General features: G+C 50.9%; 4 protein-coding genes across 4 annotated transcripts; all 4 read right to left on the bottom strand.

The window, feature by feature from the left end:
- Window positions 1–273: 273 nt before the first annotated feature.
- HO133_003259 (uncharacterized protein) lies at window positions 274–3,432 on the bottom strand (the record flags this gene model as incomplete). Its single annotated transcript, XM_037294182.1, has 6 exons — window positions 274–555; window positions 599–1,364; window positions 1,435–2,136; window positions 2,197–2,487; window positions 2,540–3,300; window positions 3,382–3,432. 6 exons carry the CDS (start codon window positions 3,430–3,432, stop codon window positions 274–276), a joined length of 2,853 nt encoding a protein of 950 aa, XP_037149563.1.
- Window positions 3,433–4,504: 1,072 nt separating this feature from the next.
- Window positions 4,505–8,858, bottom strand: HO133_003258 (uncharacterized protein; the record flags this gene model as incomplete). The annotated part of the gene is made up of 2 exons (XM_037294181.1): window positions 4,505–4,512; window positions 4,601–8,858. 2 exons carry the CDS (start codon window positions 8,856–8,858, stop codon window positions 4,505–4,507), a joined length of 4,266 nt encoding a protein of 1,421 aa, XP_037149562.1.
- A 2,243-nt stretch (window positions 8,859–11,101) lies between these two features.
- On the bottom strand, window positions 11,102–13,362 carry HO133_003257 (uncharacterized protein; the record flags this gene model as incomplete). Its single annotated transcript, XM_037294180.1, is given in 2 exon segments — window positions 11,102–11,130; window positions 11,142–13,362. The coding sequence occupies 2 exon segments, from the start codon at window positions 13,360–13,362 to the stop codon at window positions 11,102–11,104; spliced, it is 2,250 nt and encodes a 749-aa protein (XP_037149561.1).
- Window positions 13,363–14,675: 1,313 nt separating this feature from the next.
- Window positions 14,676–17,334, bottom strand: HO133_003256 (uncharacterized protein; the record flags this gene model as incomplete). The annotated part of the gene is made up of 6 exons (XM_037294179.1): window positions 14,676–14,946; window positions 14,998–16,159; window positions 16,211–16,804; window positions 16,930–17,010; window positions 17,091–17,114; window positions 17,205–17,334. 6 exons carry the CDS (start codon window positions 17,332–17,334, stop codon window positions 14,676–14,678), a joined length of 2,262 nt encoding a protein of 753 aa, XP_037149560.1.
- Between the last annotated feature and the right edge of the window lie 999 nt (window positions 17,335–18,333).

The raw sequence follows: 18,333 nt of genomic DNA, 5'->3' as shown, positions 1-18,333 counted from the left end.
TTACGGCAAACCCAACACTTTTCCACTGTTTCAAATGTGGGACGACTAAAAGTATCCGGATCGACATCCTCGGCATGTTCAGGTGCTGATGTACATCCTCGCAGTAATCAATTCGTTAGAGCACCCTTGACCTCTCGGTAGAGGCTACCTAGCAAACAGCCTTCCCAAACCCAAAGAACGCAAGGTGGAAATTCTCAGCCGTGATTGCTTCTATTTGCTGCTTATGCCATTCTCAGCATCTCTCTCACATGTACAGCCACGACTCAAAGTGCGTCACTCACCTTTCTCTCCGTCTCGCAAACGAGCCTCCTTACCTTTCAACCCTTCTCCAACGCACTCATGATACATACCAACATCTCCGCTAGGCGGCATACGATGCGTCGCCCACCATCTCACAACCGTACTCGGGGACCTTCGCGTCCTCAACCCCGCATCTATCGCATCGCTGGTGATTGCATCCTTCCGTGCAGCATACCAGATCCAGATCGCGGCTGAGCCCGGCGTTGCCGCATCTGCACTGTCCTGGGAGTTAGCGAGCGCTACGGGAGGAACGCCCTACTCCTGAAACAAAGAAGAAACATAGGAAAAGTTAACTCACGCAATACCACAGCTTCCTCACCTTCCCCTTAGCCACTGGTCCAGCCACATTCGGTAGACGCCGAGCTCTTGCCATAGCAGCAGCCTTCGCCCTCGCCGTCTTCTCCTCCTGTCCACCAGCCTCCAACACAACAAGATCCCCGTCCCCATTCCCATCCCCATCGGCATCCGGCCCGCTATCCTCCTCATCACTGCCTCTCTCCTCCTCCGCTTCTCTCGCCTCCTTCTCGGGATCACACACCTCTGCAAGTTCCAACGCCCCCCTCGGCACTTCCCCTTCCAGCGGCACCCAATCCTCGACTCTGGTGCCTTTTTTGAAATGCTCATCATCGATATGATTGAACCGCTCATCCCATGCCTCGATACCCATTTTCTCGAGCCGAACGACGGTCTGGCAGAAACCGCACCAGAAGCCGCATTGGCCATTCCGACCCACGCGGCGCTTCTTACATTGGTCTTTGACGTACTGCTCGTGTTCACGGCCGGCGAGATTGTGTTCTTCGTGCAGATGGGTCATGAATAGTTCGCGGCGGTAACGGAGACGGCCGCATTGTTTCCGGGTGGTAGTCTCGATGGTCCCTGAGCGTTTGCCTCTGGCCGTGGTGAAATCGGAGCCGTCCGAAATCTTGGGTTCGGCGCATTTCCAGGCTTCAACTTGGTAGTGCATACTGTTTTCGTGGCGTTTCCAGTCGTTTTTACTGCCGAAGCGGCGTGGGCAGTTGGTGTAGGTACAGCCGTAGGGACGGGTATGGCGTTTAAGGTGTTTGCTGTCGACGTTAGCGTATCTCATTAATGCCTCGACGCCGAAAGGTTCAGAAAGGCGAAGCGGTAACGTACTTGAGATCACACTGAGTCTTCTTCTTCTTGTGGCAGAATCGACACTGAAGCTGCTTTTCCGGATCCGTAAGCTCCCTGCAAGGCGAGTCTTGAGGGTTCCGTTTCCGACTCTTGTTGGCACTCAGTAGACTGAGAACACTGGTCCTGATGACCAATTCCATTTCTTCCTTACTTCGAGGGTCAGCTTTGCTGAGATCCGAAGCTATGGCTTGGGATGCCTCGTCAGCTGAGATTGCCAAAGTCCGCGATCTATCAGTGTTTGTTGTTTGCAATCCTCGAGCATCGGTCCATGCTGAACCATCTGGGCAATCTTTTGGGTTATGGACTACCGGCTGCTTTCTTCTGGACGGTGGCGAGAGCTTTGCAAAACTTGATCCCGGGGTGGCAAGGCATCGCTCCGGCGCTAGAGAAACATACTGGCCGTCTGCAGTCATTACCCTCTGGTACTGGTCGATTAGTTCCTGGTCTAAGTCCATGAGGTCTCCCACGTCCTGGTTCGAGGCACTATACAGATTGGCCGAGTCTTGAGACGTAGCGCTCATATACGCATTGCCTTGTTGATACGGAGTCGAGATACTGTCGACATTAGAAGAGTCATCGATCTCTGGCAGAGTCACCAAATACGGCATATCATTTTCTGTGGTACCATCATCTTCATAAATGCTTTGCTGGCAGAGCTCTAACGAATGAATAAGACCGCGCCTAGAACCACCTTGAGTCATAGAGCATCCACGTTCCCAGGACCTACGTCACTATCAATACCTTTTCATCGAGTGCGCGACTTCGAAGAGATCTACTGACTTGTCCATGAGCTCTTGAGGATTCCAATCATTGTGCAGGCGTTTTATGTGCTGCCGGAAGTTGTCCGCACGTGGCCAAATCTTGTTCTTCTTGGCGCAGTGAGGTGCAGCGCACATGTAAGATTTGCCAGTGTAGACTTGGTGAATACTCTTCTTGTGTCTGTCCAGGTCGTTCTTGGTGGTGAAACCCGTCTTTCTGTTGCAGCCTGCTACTTCGCATTTGAATGGTTTTTCATGGCGAAGTTTGTGTTTGCTGTCCCATGTCAGTCATTGACAGTCGAAGCTAGAGTTAAGGTTGGACATACTTGAATTCTGACTTGTTCTTGAAAACTATTCGCGGTCCACACTCCTTGCAAACCCATTCAACACTATTCTCGATCTGATGCTCTGCATCGGGTCGCTCAGCATAGGAGTATTGAGCCTCTTGAGAGACTTGCGAGGGTCTCTCAGTTGGATAGAGCATGTACGGTATCTGGTCGTTCGGAAGCTCCATGGCGTTCATGGCTCCGTTAAGGCTTTGCTGACTCGAGGCAGGAAACTCACCACTGAAGATCGACTGGGTTGCGGGACTTTTGGTGTAATATGCAGAGTCAGGGGGATATCTTCCCGAGACGCTACAGTCCATCTCAGAAGCAGAGTGAGGCCAATGCTGTGGTCTTGGAACCGGATAGTTCATTCGTCCCCAGGCGCCGGAATAAGCGCGGCTCATAGGATACTGGAAAGGTCCCCCATTGACAAATTGCGGATTCCACGGTTCGGGGTAAGAGTTGAGTGATGGATTCGGCTCTGGCTCCTGATGTCCTACGGAACCCGATTGTGCGTCTTGAGTAAGGGGTTCCAGATCATTGATCTGGCGTGGGTAAGCGGGTCGTGGTGATGTGGGTCCTTCAAGACCAGGGGTGGGGAGTAGCAATTGGTTGAGGTCAGCGCTCGACGAAGAGGCCGTGTTGGTGTAAGCTTCAAGAGCAGGGTCAATAGCGATGGAGGTTGACGGAACATTCATATGCTGTAATTGATGGTATCCATATTGAGATCTGTTATGTCTTTTGCTGCGACCATAATGAAACTGTCACGTAGTCAAATCAGCCATGCTCAACTTTTGCCGGGTTTTTCTTTTTGCAGTGGCATGGTGATGGATTCTGTCTACCTCCGGCTGAGCCTCGGCATCAACATACGGCCTTTTCCTAGAAGGCGTCATGATGGAGATAGTAGGCGAAGGTCAAGGTCAAGGTCAAGGTCAAACGCTACGACGTGATCGAATCGACATGCCTGCTTGCGATGTTAGGATGCGTAAATTGTGACTAAAGCGATGGCGCCTGAACGGTAATAGTTGCTGCTATCAGTGCTATGTTTTTGGGGGTTCGCTCCGCAATTGAGGCAATGCGAATGCGAACGGACAAATTCTCCCAGCTGTCCAAGCTGTCCAAAATTGAGGGCGGATGGGGGGGAGGGGAGGTGGGCACTAATACTAGCAATCCGATCACACTGCACAGCCTTCTCTAGTGACAAGAGAGACCCGCGTTGATTATTATTCTTACCATGCAGGTACGCACCCGGTCTCCTCATTTCCCTTCATTTCCTGGTGTATTTGGACCGGATGTCGCGCTAGAAAATGTCGGAGCAAAATATCATACGTCGCACAATGTCAGCATATTAGCTGTCGACATTTGACTGGAAGATAAGATGATTCTGTGCAACTTCGGTGAAAGAATTGTGGAGCTGAGAAAGAGTGAAGCTTGCAGATATGTGCACCGCCGGAAAGGTGTGTGTGTGTGTGTGTGTGTGGTTGCCTGGTTCTTCCTTCTATCTTCGGGGCGCAGAAACCCCTCAATCCTCCTGACCGAACTTACGGAGGTACCTCCAATTACCCTTTACCCTTCGCACAATGCTCATTGGCTACGCGCGACAACCCACATGAATTTGATTGCCTGCGGTACTGACTTGGACACAATCTATCTTCCAAGCCATCGTCCTGAGAATAGCAAATAGCCCGATTTTTCTTTCTCTAGCAGTAGTACGGATGTATCTTCATTCCTACCAATTGAGCAACCTAGAATGTACGGAGTAAAGCTTTTTCGCCTCGAAAACATAACCATGGTTATATGACATGATACTATTCGCATCATATGTGGTATATTGCAGTACTATCCTACAGGCTATGCAATGGGAAAACATGGGAAAACATACAAGAGATACCAAAAACAAAAAGATTCAAGCCAGGGGTGACGACTTTATCCGGCAAATTATAAAGAGCAAACATATCTACACAATCATTCATCTATCAACGTCGTACATTCCACCATCGTAAATCTTCGTAGAATAGTTACGCCCACTAGGAATCGACAGGCTTATATATCAATGCTGACCATATGGGTAACCTTGTTGACGCTGTTGCTGTTGCTGTTGCTGTTGATGATTATACAAAGGTGCATTATGGCCTCCTTGCGGGTAGCCCTGCATATGCCCCATTTGATCGTATGTCATTGGCAATCCGCCGCTGATCGAGCTTTGGTGTGTAGTGTACGATGGTGCGGGGGCACCCATGTGCTGCTGTTGTTGCGAGTATGAGCTTGGTGGACTCCTTTGTTGCTGATATGGAGGCTGCGGAGAAGTCTGTTGCTGGTACGACGCTGGCGGAGGTGAATGTTGTGTGAACGGGGGCTGTGGAGAAGTCTGCAGTTGCGGGTACGAGCTGGGTGTCGCATTGCCAAACTGGTAAGCATTCCCTTCAATTGGACTAAACGCCTGCTGTTGCTGAGGCACATATTGAAACCCCTCGCCGTTGTCGTAAGGCATCGCACGTGGTTGGGAGGTAGGTGGCTTGAGGCCGCCATGTATGTTTTCGGGGCTTTGAGTTGGAGGCTGCGCCTGCTGAGGATGGGTAAAGCCGCTGCTGCTTGCGTTGACCGGGTTGAATTGAGGTGCTGGTGATGCACCGAAGGAGCTATTATAGTCCGACATTGGAGCTTGCGAGTGGGACAGAGGAGTATGCGAGTGCGGCATGGGAAACGGGCTTCCGCTTGCACTTCCACGATGCTGCTGGGCGTAACTTGCGGCCAGGTGTCGTGCATGACCTGGTGGAGGGTACGTATTTGGAGAGACTCGCTGCTGGTAGTTCATGGTCTGTGGCTCCGTTGCTCCTGCAAAGTAACTGTTCTGAGGTGTCATCGCAGTAAATCCAGTAGGTAATTCACCTACACTTCCCACTGGCATACCAAATGGAGAAATGGAAGAGGAGCTAGTGTGAGTGAACGGACTCTGTGCAGTTGGCGAGATGCTGTTCTGCTGAGAGATCACACGCTGTTCAATGGGGCTAATGATAGTCTCGGATGTGACCTCTTTCTGCCTCACAACCCCAAGGACCGGCATGCTGATCTGTTCCATGTGCTTGGCGAGATGCACAGTAAGCTTCTTCCAGCTGTTGCAGATATTGCCACAGAACTTGCAAGCTTCGTCTTTAGGGTTCTTTGGCGTCTCATGCCTGCATTCCTCAACAAGCTTCCATACTTGGTCGATCTCGTCGTTGGAGTCCTCCTCATCTCCGTGCTTGACGCGAGCCTTCTGGCTTGACGGACCTCGTACAGCAGGCTTGCCGTTCTTGGTCGTCTTCACCTTGGGCTCAGGAAGCTTATGTTCTCGAACCAAATGCTGGACGAAGTTGTCTTTGCGATAACATTTGTGCGAGCAATCGTTCATGTTGCACATCCACCACTCCAACTGGCGATGCCTTTCATTCTCATGCCTGACCCAATCGGCCTTGCGCTTGAAAGACTTGGGCTCGGCACAAGAGGCGAAGGTGCAGGTGAAAGGCTGGACATCTTCATGGACGTGTTTTGACCAGTCGGATGGCTTGTGGAACTTCTTGACCTTGAAGCATAGCGAGCATTCGAACTCTGCGGGGAGGCGTTTGACAGGTGGCATGGGTACCCCTGGAGGAAACTGTGCAGGGGTAACAATCCCTTCGGCCAAGGCGTTCACGTCCTCATCAGACTGTCCCAGGCCAGCGACCGAGAGACCGGTGTGAGTCATCTCAGGCTCTCTGCCGCTTGACTTCGATGGCAGGTATGTGGGCTCACCTCCCAACTCGGTGCAATGTTTACCAGATTGACATTTACCTATGCTAAGTGCCTGTGCATGCTTGATCTTGAAATCCATGAGCTTCTTGAACCGTCGTAATTGCTCTTGCGCGATTCGATCAAACATGAATAGAGGTAACCTTGGATTAAGTTGTCGTATGTTGGACTTGAAGCCGTCGAGTGTGGGAACGATCGTATCAGGTCGGATAGATAGGTCCATTGTGACACCAGCGTCTTCAGCTCCTTCCTCTTCATCTTCGTCCTCAGCGTCCTGAAGGCTAAGGTATGAATCTTCATTCTTGACAGGCGCTGCAAGCGATGGTAGTGGGGGTCCTCCTTGCTTGTTCCAAAGTTCAGCTAGACCAAGATCCGTATTTGACGAGGAAGGTCTCTGGAGACCCAGGGCATTCATATCATTGCGACTCCTGGGACGCTTCAACTGGTTCTTCGGCGTCGGCCACCCAGTAGGAGAAGATGTCGCCGTTGCGCTGACAGAACCGCCAGCGCCAAGAGCGCCAGCCTGGAAGGCCATTGCGGCCACAGCACTCCCAGTGTTGATCCTAGGCGATTTGGGCCTTTTGCCTAAACTCGTCATTCTTTGAAGTCCTTTTGGTGTTTGTGGAATCCCCAGGCTATCCTTGCGGCTTCCAGAACTGTCATTTCTTGAATGTTCCAGCGGTGACGGACGAGCCGCTTGCTGGTTTGATGCATCACTTTCTTCGCGCTTCAACATACTTGCTCTTCTTGGTACGAGCTTCGCAGCTGCTTGCTGAAGAAAGCTACTGCTCCTCTCACGTTTCCCTTTGATCTTTTCGGCAAGCTTCTCATTGAAAGTGAAATGGCGAAATAGGCCCTCGAGGTCTGACTCGCTGAGGCGACGTGTGCCCCACGTAGCAACACGAGAGAGTGTCTCGATATCTCCAGCTCGCTCTTGAAATCTCATGATGGCAGCGTTCGCGGTTTCTGGCTGCGTCTTAATACCAGGGTCTGAACTATCGTAGAGCGGGTCTTGCCATACTTTCGCACGGTAGAGCGGGGGTTGGTTGGGCAGCTCATCGTATACCCCAGGTTTGGCCTCTCCAGGGGTGTCATTGACAGGCTCGCCTAATGCTGTGGTTGGTGGAGGCGAATCGTCGATACTTGCTGCCTCATCTTCATCTTCTTCATCCTCGTCGCCACTTTCCTCATTTATTAGTACTCCAGGTCCAGGTATATGCGCGTCTACAACAGAAGCTTTGAAGCTCTCCAAGTTGGCATGTGACAGGCTCTGAGCTCCCGTACTCCTCGCCCTTTGCCGTTTGTTCGTCTGTGACGGCCTCCGTGGTGCAGCATCATGCGCATCCTCGCTACCCGGCTCGTTACCGGCAAGCCATTCCGCCACATCTGTGTTCTTCATTGCTATCTGCGCATTCTCCTCCTGGTCCCTGAGGTTAGGTAAGTCTATGTTGCTGACTTGAAATCTCGATTCGGGGTCCAGGCCTGATCGGCCACCGATTGACGCGCCCCTACTGTGCATATCATCATCCTCTTCATAGTCATCCTGATCATTTTGTACAGCAAGGTGTGACGAGGCGCTTCCGGCCCGACTCCGTTTGCTGCCGCTCCGACCTAGCAGCGCCGCTCCCCGAGCTGGGGAGTCTCCTCGGGTATAGCTCTCGATGCGTACAACAGGACTTGGTGGGCGCATGACATGTGGCACAGCAGAGGAGAGGTCGGGGCTTGTGCCTTTCGAACTTTCTGTCAGGGTCGGCGTTGTTTGTTGCACTGCGCTGATGGATTGAACCTGGTTCGCATTCCCTTGCTGCATGTCATTGATAGAATACCCGGGAGGCATCGTTCCGGGAAATAACTCGTGTTTGGCATATCCTCCCTCCATCGCTGGTGGACTGGCGGTGGCCTGTCTTGATCCAGGTGCGTCGGAATTCGTCAAAACGGGGCTCATAAGATGTGATGAGAGGGTAGCAGCTCCGAGGGAGGTGCGTGTGTAATTAGAGTTGTGTGGGCTGTCGATATCCGCGCTGTCCTGTGGCAGGTGGCTGTTCTGAAACGAGGCCGGATCATTCAAACCGACGTCCTGGTTTGGGTTCTCCAGCAGGCCAAAGTCGTCTTCTAAGTAGAAGCCGCTGCCAAAGTCTGGACTTGTAGTATGCTCGCTCGACCCGCTGTATCCATTGTCCGATACATATGCATTAGGGCTTAAGAAGGCATGAGCAGCATTTGGATTCTCGGATTCCAGTTCGGAATGCGGAGAATCGGGCGAATGGAAGCTGTTGGAGGCAAGGGTTTGTGAGGACAGTTGTAGGTGGTTGTAGTTGTGGGGAGGGGTTTTGGAATGCCAAGGGCTGGCGTCGTCGGCCGTGGAGGTATGAGGCGGTGGTGATTTAGCCTGGTAGGAGTAGTGACTTGGAGAATGTTCACCGTCTATTTGGACCAGCTGTTCCTCGCTTGGGGAAGATGGGAAGAATGGGTCGTAGTACGTTTGCTGGTTGAACCCGACTGGATGGGAGCTTTGACCAGCGGTTGGAGACGTTGAATGCGTGGTAGACATCTTGCCCAGCGGGAGATTAATATGGGTCTAATCGCATCGGTATTTCGATTGGCTTTTCACCAGAACGTTGACCCACTGAACCTATCTCCGCCACCAAAGTGTAGAGAACCCAGGGTTGGGAAATTTTGAGATTGAGAGAACGAGATCAGCATAGGTATGGGGTTCGTATACGAGGCGTCAAAAGGCTGATCTTGGGCCCATTGCTGCAAAAGGCTGGATTCCCATCGAGGTAAGGTGGGAGGTGGATCGCTGTATGAGGCTCTTGTTGGGGACGAGGCTGATTGGGAAAGGTTGGTGGAATGATGATATGCAGAATGTAAGGTAGTCTGATGCTTCTAGAGAGTTGAATGGTTGTTCGCAGAGGCAAGGAATAGCAGTAGTTAACGATGAGGTAAAGTGTCAGGTACGGGGCTCTTTTGGTGGGGTCTGGGCTAAGGATATTACAACGCCGCACCCCTGGTCAACAATGGTTAATGCTGAAAAATACGTATTGAAGGGTAAGAACAATGGCGCTTGTTTGGAGGGGAAGAAATGGCCCGAGGGGTTTGTTTGAGAATGATGATAAAATGGATAATGACAGAGCTTGGTTTGAGATTGACCGAGGCAAAGGGACATGCGTTTTGGAGGAGAGCTCGGTGGTGACGAGGAACATACTGCTGCTCTATGCTATAATTATTATTACTAAGGAACAGTAATAAAGAATGATAAATTGATAATAGTTCGCATGCTGGGGAAAGCAAACGAGGCTGAGGCTGCTGCTCCGGCGCATCGGCAAGGCTCAGCGTCTAAGGCCCCTTAAGGAATAGCCTTTCCTCGCTTAAAAGCAGGGACCATCTCAGGGCAGACTTCCGGAATCAGCCCTAGAAGATCTAATAATCCTTTGGATTCTTATTTTCTCACCTATTGGATCATCGTCGTTGTCATCATCATCATCATTATCTTCATCTTTTCACCACTTCATCTACCTACCACTTCTTATCCAACTTTCTACTCCCTTCGTATCACTGCGTTGTTGTATACGCACATCCATGTCGGCTCTATTATTCAGACTCGAGGACTTACGGAATACGTCGCACTTCATTTCCACATACACAGCACAGCCCACTCTTCGTTACGAGTTATACCAAGTATCAGCAAAGTTTCAGGACGATGGTCTAATATAAAATGAGGCCAAGAGATCTTCTCATCATTACTCTATCTGAACCAAATTTCATCCCTGTACCTGGGATACGGAAACAGTGCCAAGTGATAAGGATTACATCACTCGTCAATGTGGAACTCAAAAGGCGGAGCAAACCCCTCAATCATCGTGATTCGTGATTCGTGATTACAATCCTCTACATTAACAACAATCCTCCTCCATGTACTCTTGCCCTCAGACGATGAATGACAACGCTCGTGAGAATGCCCGACTCGGCTCGCTTGACATTCCAGGATCCTTGATATCTGAAGGAATGAACCATTGTTAATAATGGGCCAGCAAGGTAATTTGGAGAACCATGAACTGTACTCACACACCATCTTCTCATGTGCTAGGATGTTACAATGTTGGTCCTCTTCTTCTTTCCCTCTCCCCGAGATATGCTACCCTTGGCTTCAATCTCAAATCACCTCGGGTCTCCAGGGCTGGGACATGAATGCGACAGTTGAGAATCTATGGTTCGTGCCGGTAAGATGCTTTGCTCTCTCGTGCTGCCATGTTATCTTTGTTCTCGCCGTCTTGGCCCTCGGCTAGGCCGAGTCTCTCAGAGGACGACGGCCGAGCTGATTTGCTAGAAAGAGGCATTCAACATCTTCACTGCTGCCTTTGGGCTGGCAGGATACGGAGCTCTACTCGCAGTCCTAGATAAGTTAACGGGTGAAACTGCCTTGCCGTGCCCTCAAATCTACGGCTTTTTGCAGCTGGAACTGCCCAAGGACCTGCCCGATAACCGTGTGCGTGTACATTGGCCTGACTAGGCGCAGAGACAGCCGGCCTAGGCTTTGGTGGAATGGCATTGTTACATTTTAGCCCTCACACGGTTACCATGAGTGTCGTCGAAAGGCTACGGTTGTCCCCGGGTACAAGTGCATCCTTTGATGAAGATATATCATCTGCCATTGAGGCATCCCTTTGTCAAACTTGACGTGCCGGAAGGAGCCCCTCGGCTTTGGCGATCCGTAGGAATTGGTGACACCTTAGCCGGCTTCTGCGTTTTGATGTCAATGTGACTAGGCCCAATAAATCTCGGAATTCGGGACGCCTACCATGCCCAAACGCCTCCGTCAATTTCTGCAGCTTACTATTCTGCTCATTCAGCATCCTAGCCGTGGTCTTGAAGTCCGCAGTCGCCTTCTGGAATTTGAAGCTATCAGCACCCCAACCGGCCTTCAGACGCTCAATCTCCCTCTGCAATCCTAGAACATAGTCCTCTGCCTCGCTGCTATTCCGTGACTGCGAGCTTTGCTTCAGGATGATTTCTTTCTCTCTCTGGTACTGAATCGTCAAAGCTTTCCGCTGTTCGTCCGAAGCTCTCTGGAGCAACGAGCGCTCTTCTTCCCATTTCCGTGTCAGGGTCTCACGCTGTTTATCCCATCCCTCTCTGGCCTGTAGATAAGTCCTGCGCTCTTCGTCAACGACTTTTTGCTTTGCTTCGAGGCTTTCCTCCAAGTCTCGTCGAAGGTTCGCCTGTCTGTCCTCAAGCTCACGCCTCTGTCGAGTCCATTTACTTTCCAGGTTTCGTATCTCTTCTTCATGTGCTCTCCTCTCTTCAGCCAATCGTTTTGACAAATTTGCGTCAGCAATGCGGGTATGTGCTTCAAGTTCGTCTTGCATGGCTCTTTGGTTAGTCCTCTGCTCTGCAATCATTCTGTCTCTATCGCGTTTGAAAGTCTCATTCAGCGCTGCCTCATACTCCTGACATTTCCGTCCTGCTTCCTTCTTCTCAGCGCGTAAGGTTTCGTTCGCCGCTTGCAATGCCTCATTATGCTTCCCTCCTGCAGTCAATTTATGTTGGAGCTCTTTGCACCGCTTTTCTAGGTTGCGTGTGTCCAGCTTCAACCGAGTAATTTCGGTTGAATGATCCTTACTCATTAAATGAAGATCCTTTTCCATCTGCACGATGCGAATTTCGAGCTGTCGTACTTCAGCAGCTTTCCGCGCTTCCTGGTCACGTATATGAAGCTGGCTGGCTTCTAGCATGCCACAAGCCTCATGATGCAGGCTCATCAGGGCGTGGAGGTCAGGTATTGCGCATGAAATGCGGTGGAACAATGCCATTGTGCTATCATCCGGTCTTTCCCCAATCGAGATTGGACCTCTGTCCCACTGACCCTGGTATGTCGAGATAGGAGGCTGAGGTGCTTCAGGCGGGTTGATGTGTGGCGGATGATGGCGACTCGGCGGTCCGTACTCGGAATATTGAGAGAGGGCTTGAGAAGTAGGTGCATGCTGAACAGGGGGCGGGCCGATGGCTTGCTGTGTAGGAAGATACGCGAACTGTGGAGAATAATGCAACTGTTCTCCGGATGGTCCGACACCGTATGGCAATGGTGCTGAAGCTGGGGCTTTGACTCTAGAGACTTGTTTCGAGTCTTCTGACTTCAGTGAGGCGGATTTCTTCTGCTGCTGATCTTGGCCCGAAGGTGCTGGCTGCGAAGACGTTCCAGATAAAGCAGTTTTGACAGACTCGGAGGACGATTTGCGAACTAAGGTTGCTGTGTCTGAGCTTGAAAGTAGACTCGAAGTTTTAGGAGGGCTTGGCTTCGGCTCGGCTGGCTTCGTGTCAGCTGGCTTCGCGTCGGCTGGCTTCACGTCGGCAGGCTTCGCATCGGCTGGCTTCACGTCGGCAGGCTTCGCATCGGCAGGCTTCGCGTCGGCAGGCTTCACGTCGGCAGGCTTTGCGTCGGCAGGCTCCTTCGACCTTTCGGCTCGTGGGGTTGGTTGAGAAGATGCTGGGTCTGAAAGGTCAACAATAGACTCACAGTAAGGTGCTAAATAAGGCTGTACTGAGGCAGGGAGGAGGTGCTGCATTGTTGGCGATACTAACGTAGCCGAGGTTGATATGTTTGAGATCGATCTGTTCATTGGAGAAGTCGTTGATGATGGCGAGTCTGGGCCCGATTCCGGCAACTCGGGTAACTGATCCAAGCTTACACTTTGTTGGCTGAGGTCGGATGTTTGCGTCGAATAGTCCGGTGGCACAGGTGTTCGGCTGCTTGAAGCTGATGGATCTCGATATCTCCTGCTACTACTGCTCGAGATGACACTTCGGTTGTCTTTCACATCGGGCAACTGATCCAGGTTCGCATTTTGAGGCGTGTATTCGGATAGCTGCGTCGCAGAGTCTAGCGGTACAGGCGTGCGGCTGCTTGAAGCTGATGAATCTCGATGCTTCCTGCTGCTGGTACTTGAGATAAGACTCCTGTTGTCTTTATCCTTGTCCTTATCCTTATCCTTGTTCGTTCTGCGAACACGCATAGGCCGGCCGTGAGTATCATATTCTATGCCTGGGTTGGTTGGCATGACTAACCAACGCCCTGCGCTGTAGTCAATACTAAATCTCAACAATGGAGTTCACCTGGCTTACTGCTGGCTAGCACTCTGGATTTCTTTTTGGAAAGGCACTTCCCGAATCTTATACCGTGCAAACAAGGCAACAGATCGATGAAGAATTCGGATGCGCAGAGCGCCAGTTAATCATCGATTCAAAGATGTGGCGAGCAGAAACCGTTGCGCCAATGTGAAAGTGGTAGAGTTATCGTGAGAAAAGAAAAGAAGTAGGCAAGCAAGCAGGAAGGGGATGAGTAAGATCTTGTCCGGGTGCAAAGCAGGGGAATGGAGGTATGGAATGCTCTGGATAGTGCAAGCCATTTGGAAGAGGGTGAAATGAGCCTCTGAGACGGAGTGACTAACAGGCGACACGTATTTCAGGCAAAGCCGATGGTGTTGTAGACATTTATCATGAGCAAATAGTAAAGGGTGAAATCGCAAGTACCGTAGTCGGGGTCAGGCATTGGAGATTACATACGGTAAGTACGGGAGGAAAGGAAAGGAAGGAAAGGAAAGAAAGGAAGAAAAAAATGACTTGATTGCCCAAAAGCATTTGGTGCAGGATGCAAGATGCAGGATACTGCATGTTCAATGCAAGTTGGTCTAGAAATGGCATCCGGTGGCTTTGGGTCGGATAATGTACATGTGCCTATGGTGAATGGAATACCAGTCGATTTGGCGAAGTTGGGCAGCAATACCGCACGCTATCTTCCCTCGTGCACTGAACCACTTATCAGCACCATCAGCCTTTCATCAAAACTAAAGTACCGGTTGGTAGGTAGGTAATCTTACCTACCTACCTACCTACCTTACCACCATCATTCTCTCGGCCGAATGACAACAAAGGCATCAACGCCCCGCGGCGCATGGCCATCCTGAATCCTCCAATGTCCTCAATCCTCACCAGAAAAAGAATGTCCGAGCGTACAGAAACGTGGAAGATTGGAAGATGGGAAGATGGGAAGATGGAAAGATGGGAGCATTGATTGTTATTCAGAATGATGGAGAAGGTTCAGGCAAGAGGCCAGCGGCATCGGGCCTTTAGCGCCCTTATCTCCTACTTTACTTGCATATACATGCGCACTGCTCGATTCTCCAATAAATTCGGAGGCAGTCTGGGCAGATGAAATCGCCGTGTTAATCCACGTGATGATCCTGCTTTCCCAAGGGCTGAAATAACACAGATAGATCAGAAGCATAGTAGTGTAACAGTGTCCCGAAGATGATCTAGGTATAAGGTATTGTACAATAGAGTACGCGTACTAGTACTCCCCACCTACCAAAGCTCACTCAACCCGGAGCACCCTGGCCCCTCGTCGTTTGGCCGTTTTCTTTTTCTTGTTGCCTTTGTCGAAAGCAACCGCGCTGGCATGATCTCGACCCACATTGTCAAGATCCTTGACCTTGTAGATCCGGATGATCCAATTCTCACTCGTAAATGCTTCCTCCAAAGTACTCAGCTGAGGACCGTCAGCAGGGAGCTTCGACCCTCGCACCCGGTCTTGCGCCTGCCCAGCCGGGAACAGAGCGTTGTAGTTGTAGTATGACATTTTGTACCTAAATTCCGTTAGCGACTCGTGCGGAAACACGCATCGTGCTGAAGCCTACATCAAGCTGTTCCGCATGGTTGGGGTAGCCTCGTCATCAACTCGGTATTCGCCTCGGGCGGTGAAGTAGTTCCGCTCGTTGATTTCATCGGGCCAGATACCTTCAGAAATGCGAACCATCCATAGAAACTTGTTAATGTCGTCACCGGAGTAGCCCAAGAGACCCCCAAAGACGACCAGCACATAATCGACGTCATGTTGTCGGAGAATCGGGTAGCTGACTTCCTCCCTAGAACTCATCGCCTTTCCGACAGTCGCGATGTGCGTATTGTTCCACGTGTTGTTATCGACCAGCGTGGGTCTGTCTGCCATGCCGCCAATCTGATAGCCGTAATCCCACCAGGACATGATCTTGGCCTTGTCCGGAGTGTTCTGTCGAAGCCAGTAATAGGCTTCGCGATAATCATCAATAATGTGCTGACTTCCATCAGGGAGCTTGCTGGCAAGCACAACAGACGGAGAAGAGTAAGCGTTCGAGGTGACCCAAGTGCAGTGGAGCACGAATAACAATAGATACGTCGTCACTGCTCCAACGACGGAGGCTTTGGATATGTACGAGTAGATACCTAAGATGGGGTTCCGCGTCGATCTCAACGAATCTTTGATCATATCGGTGGCACTTTTGACGCTGTCACCACGGGCCTGACCGTTAGATTGAGGCTCCTTTGGGATCGGATTCTCGGCCACGAGGTAGGTGTCCAGAATGCTTGAAAGTGCTAGTGCAGCCGCAATGCAAACGACCGGCGTCAAGGTCAGCATCAGACGAACCATGACGCCAGCAAAATAGCTGGCCAAGACTGCGTATATGACAACAAAAACATGCTCATCCTTCAGCTGCTGGAAGCACATGTAGACGCCGGCGGGGAAGAGCCAAATCATCAGGTTGAGGTCGAAGAAGAATGCAGGCCATGCGGTTGGCTGATGCTCAGACACCGAGGCAATAATTGGAATGTGGATCTTTGCGTAGCCAGTGTCCCAAAGCGAGTAGAAGCGACCGCTCCACGGAGCTATGACTCCCGAGACCGTCAGGAGAACCAAAACACCCATAGACACTACAAAGACTACGAAGATCAAGCCCCTAAGTAGGGTCTGAAACTGTTTGTTGGGAACTTGCTGGCGAATGAATTCCACAAAGGCCACCAGTTGGAGAAGGCCGAAGACACCTGGAACAGTCAGTCTATTGCCACAGTCTTCATCCTTGGGCCCAAGTTTACCTAGTGCCGACATATGGTCGCTGCTTCTAATGGGCAAAAAGCCGACGAATGGAACCTGCATGCTGGCCAAGGTGCCGAGGGCAAACCATGTGCTGTAGCTAACGTAAAGTCTGGGACTGTATCTTCCCATACATATGAGCACAAACGTATGAAGTGGCAACAAATTGGTAATGAAGACGTAGCCGCCCCATGCTGAGACCATGTATCCATAGAACAGAGCGGTCAGCGCTCCCCACATGGCCGAACCATTTTTGACGGACTTGATCCATAAGAAGAAGGTGAACACGAGCAGAAAGATGGCAATAGCCTCATTGTCGTAACTTCCAGCAACGGATCTTGAGATGTATCCAGGTGTGATGCCCATAAAGACAGCTGCAAGCAGACCGGCAGACGGAGAGGTCGTCATTTCCGACGTGATCAGGTATGATGCAAAAGCGGTAAGACCAGAGAATCCAGGAGCTAAAAGGACGCATATGTTTCGGATATCGACTGGCATTGACAGGAGTCGGAGGACGTGGTAGATGATACCACTGGTGACCATAAGCCCAGGATACAACGTGCCACCAGTGACACGTCCCAGTGGATGCCATGTTCCTAAAGAAACAGGACATGTCAGCCACTGCTGCTGTAGGTATTGGGTCTGGCTTTTCGGCCAACTTGCAACGTTCGCAGACACCCTGTATAGGGAATGATGCTGCGCAAGAGAGTGGAAGCCTCACGATCATCAAACCAGTCCCAGAAGCTGTAAAATCCATTCTGTACAAGATATTTCGTCGCTCGAAAGTTGAACCAGGGATCGACTGCCTTCAATCAGCGCTTATATGCCAGAATGCCAACTGGATCTCTCGCCAGATTTCTAGGCTCTTGGGGGCAGACGAACATTCGTGAATGATGCTCTCAAACCCTACAACGCATGTATGTCAGCTAATGCGCTCCGGAAATGCTTGACCAAGCTATCTGGATACTCTTTCAAACTGAAAAGGTGAAGACTTACGTATCACACTGAACAAACGACTCGCGACTGCAGCAGCAGCAATTGTGCATAGAATGATCAATCGAAGAAGGCCCCTGGTATTTCGACCCGTATCGCCCTTCAAGAATGGTTCTAAGACTTCCACTGCCATGTCTGATGTGGCACGCCAATAATGTTTGGATTGCAGCAAGAAGTCCCGAAATGCTCAAAGAACAGATCATGCTCTGCGGCTCCAAATTTAAAGTTGCCTCTCTGCTGTCTCCGGCGGCCGGCCCCCCGAAGTCAAAGCTCAAACTTTTCTCCTAAAGTACGCAGCCAATTCTTCCCTTACGAGTCCCCCCCATCTCTAGAAGGCTGGTGCTGCTGCCCAGAGATACCAATCGATTTTTGACACGCTCATCTTGTGGTTTTGCTGTCTCCCTATCTATATCTATGCGTTGGTGAGGCCGGAATATCGATAGTAAAACCCCTTTGTAGCACCAGTGGTGCCAGCATCCTCACCAACGCCAACAAATTGGGCTCCTTCTGAGTGCTTCGAAAACTTTGGACATTACGCAGCTGATCATGAAAGTGCGCAAAGTTCCGCAGTCTACCAACAGTCCCAATCTCTGTTCATGCCATGATTGCGGTGCATGAGCATGCCTGTCCGGCTATCCATCGCCCTCCAACCAAACTATGAGACTTGCAGTCAGAGCCAACATGGGCATGCCTATACCTACATTTCGCGGAAAGAAGTCGAGAAACTCATTCCTTTGGTAGCCAAGGCTACCGAATGTTGACTACCTATGCAGTCCTAGGCAAGCCCGCCAATGTTCGGTCCAACTTAGCTTTCCCCTTTCACCCGATAGCTACCTCTGTACTCCGTCTCTAGTGAGGCTGCAACCCAAGGAACGCCGAATACCAATTGAGAGAAGACAGCGTCATCTGCACCGCCTTGCTTTTTACATTGCTGACGACTATAAGAGCGCGCAAGTCTCTCCATGCTACTGGGGTCGCACCTGAAGCGATGAAGGGGAGCGCGTGATGGTGTAGAGATGCCTTCAGAATGGACAATTTTCTGTCTAATTGATTATAGTCCAATACAGAGGCGAGGCGACCAATTGGAGAGAGAAGGAAGAGCTAACGCTGCAAGTGGTGGCATGACTTGCTC

The sequence above is a fragment of the Letharia lupina genome (assembly GCF_014066315.1).
Source record: "Letharia lupina isolate WasteWater1 chromosome Unknown contig_17, whole genome shotgun sequence".
In the NCBI taxonomy this organism is placed as follows: Eukaryota; Fungi; Ascomycota; class Lecanoromycetes; order Lecanorales; family Parmeliaceae; genus Letharia; species Letharia lupina.
Note: the sequence above shows the minus strand (reverse complement) of the source record. Positions and strands in the feature narration are given on the sequence as shown.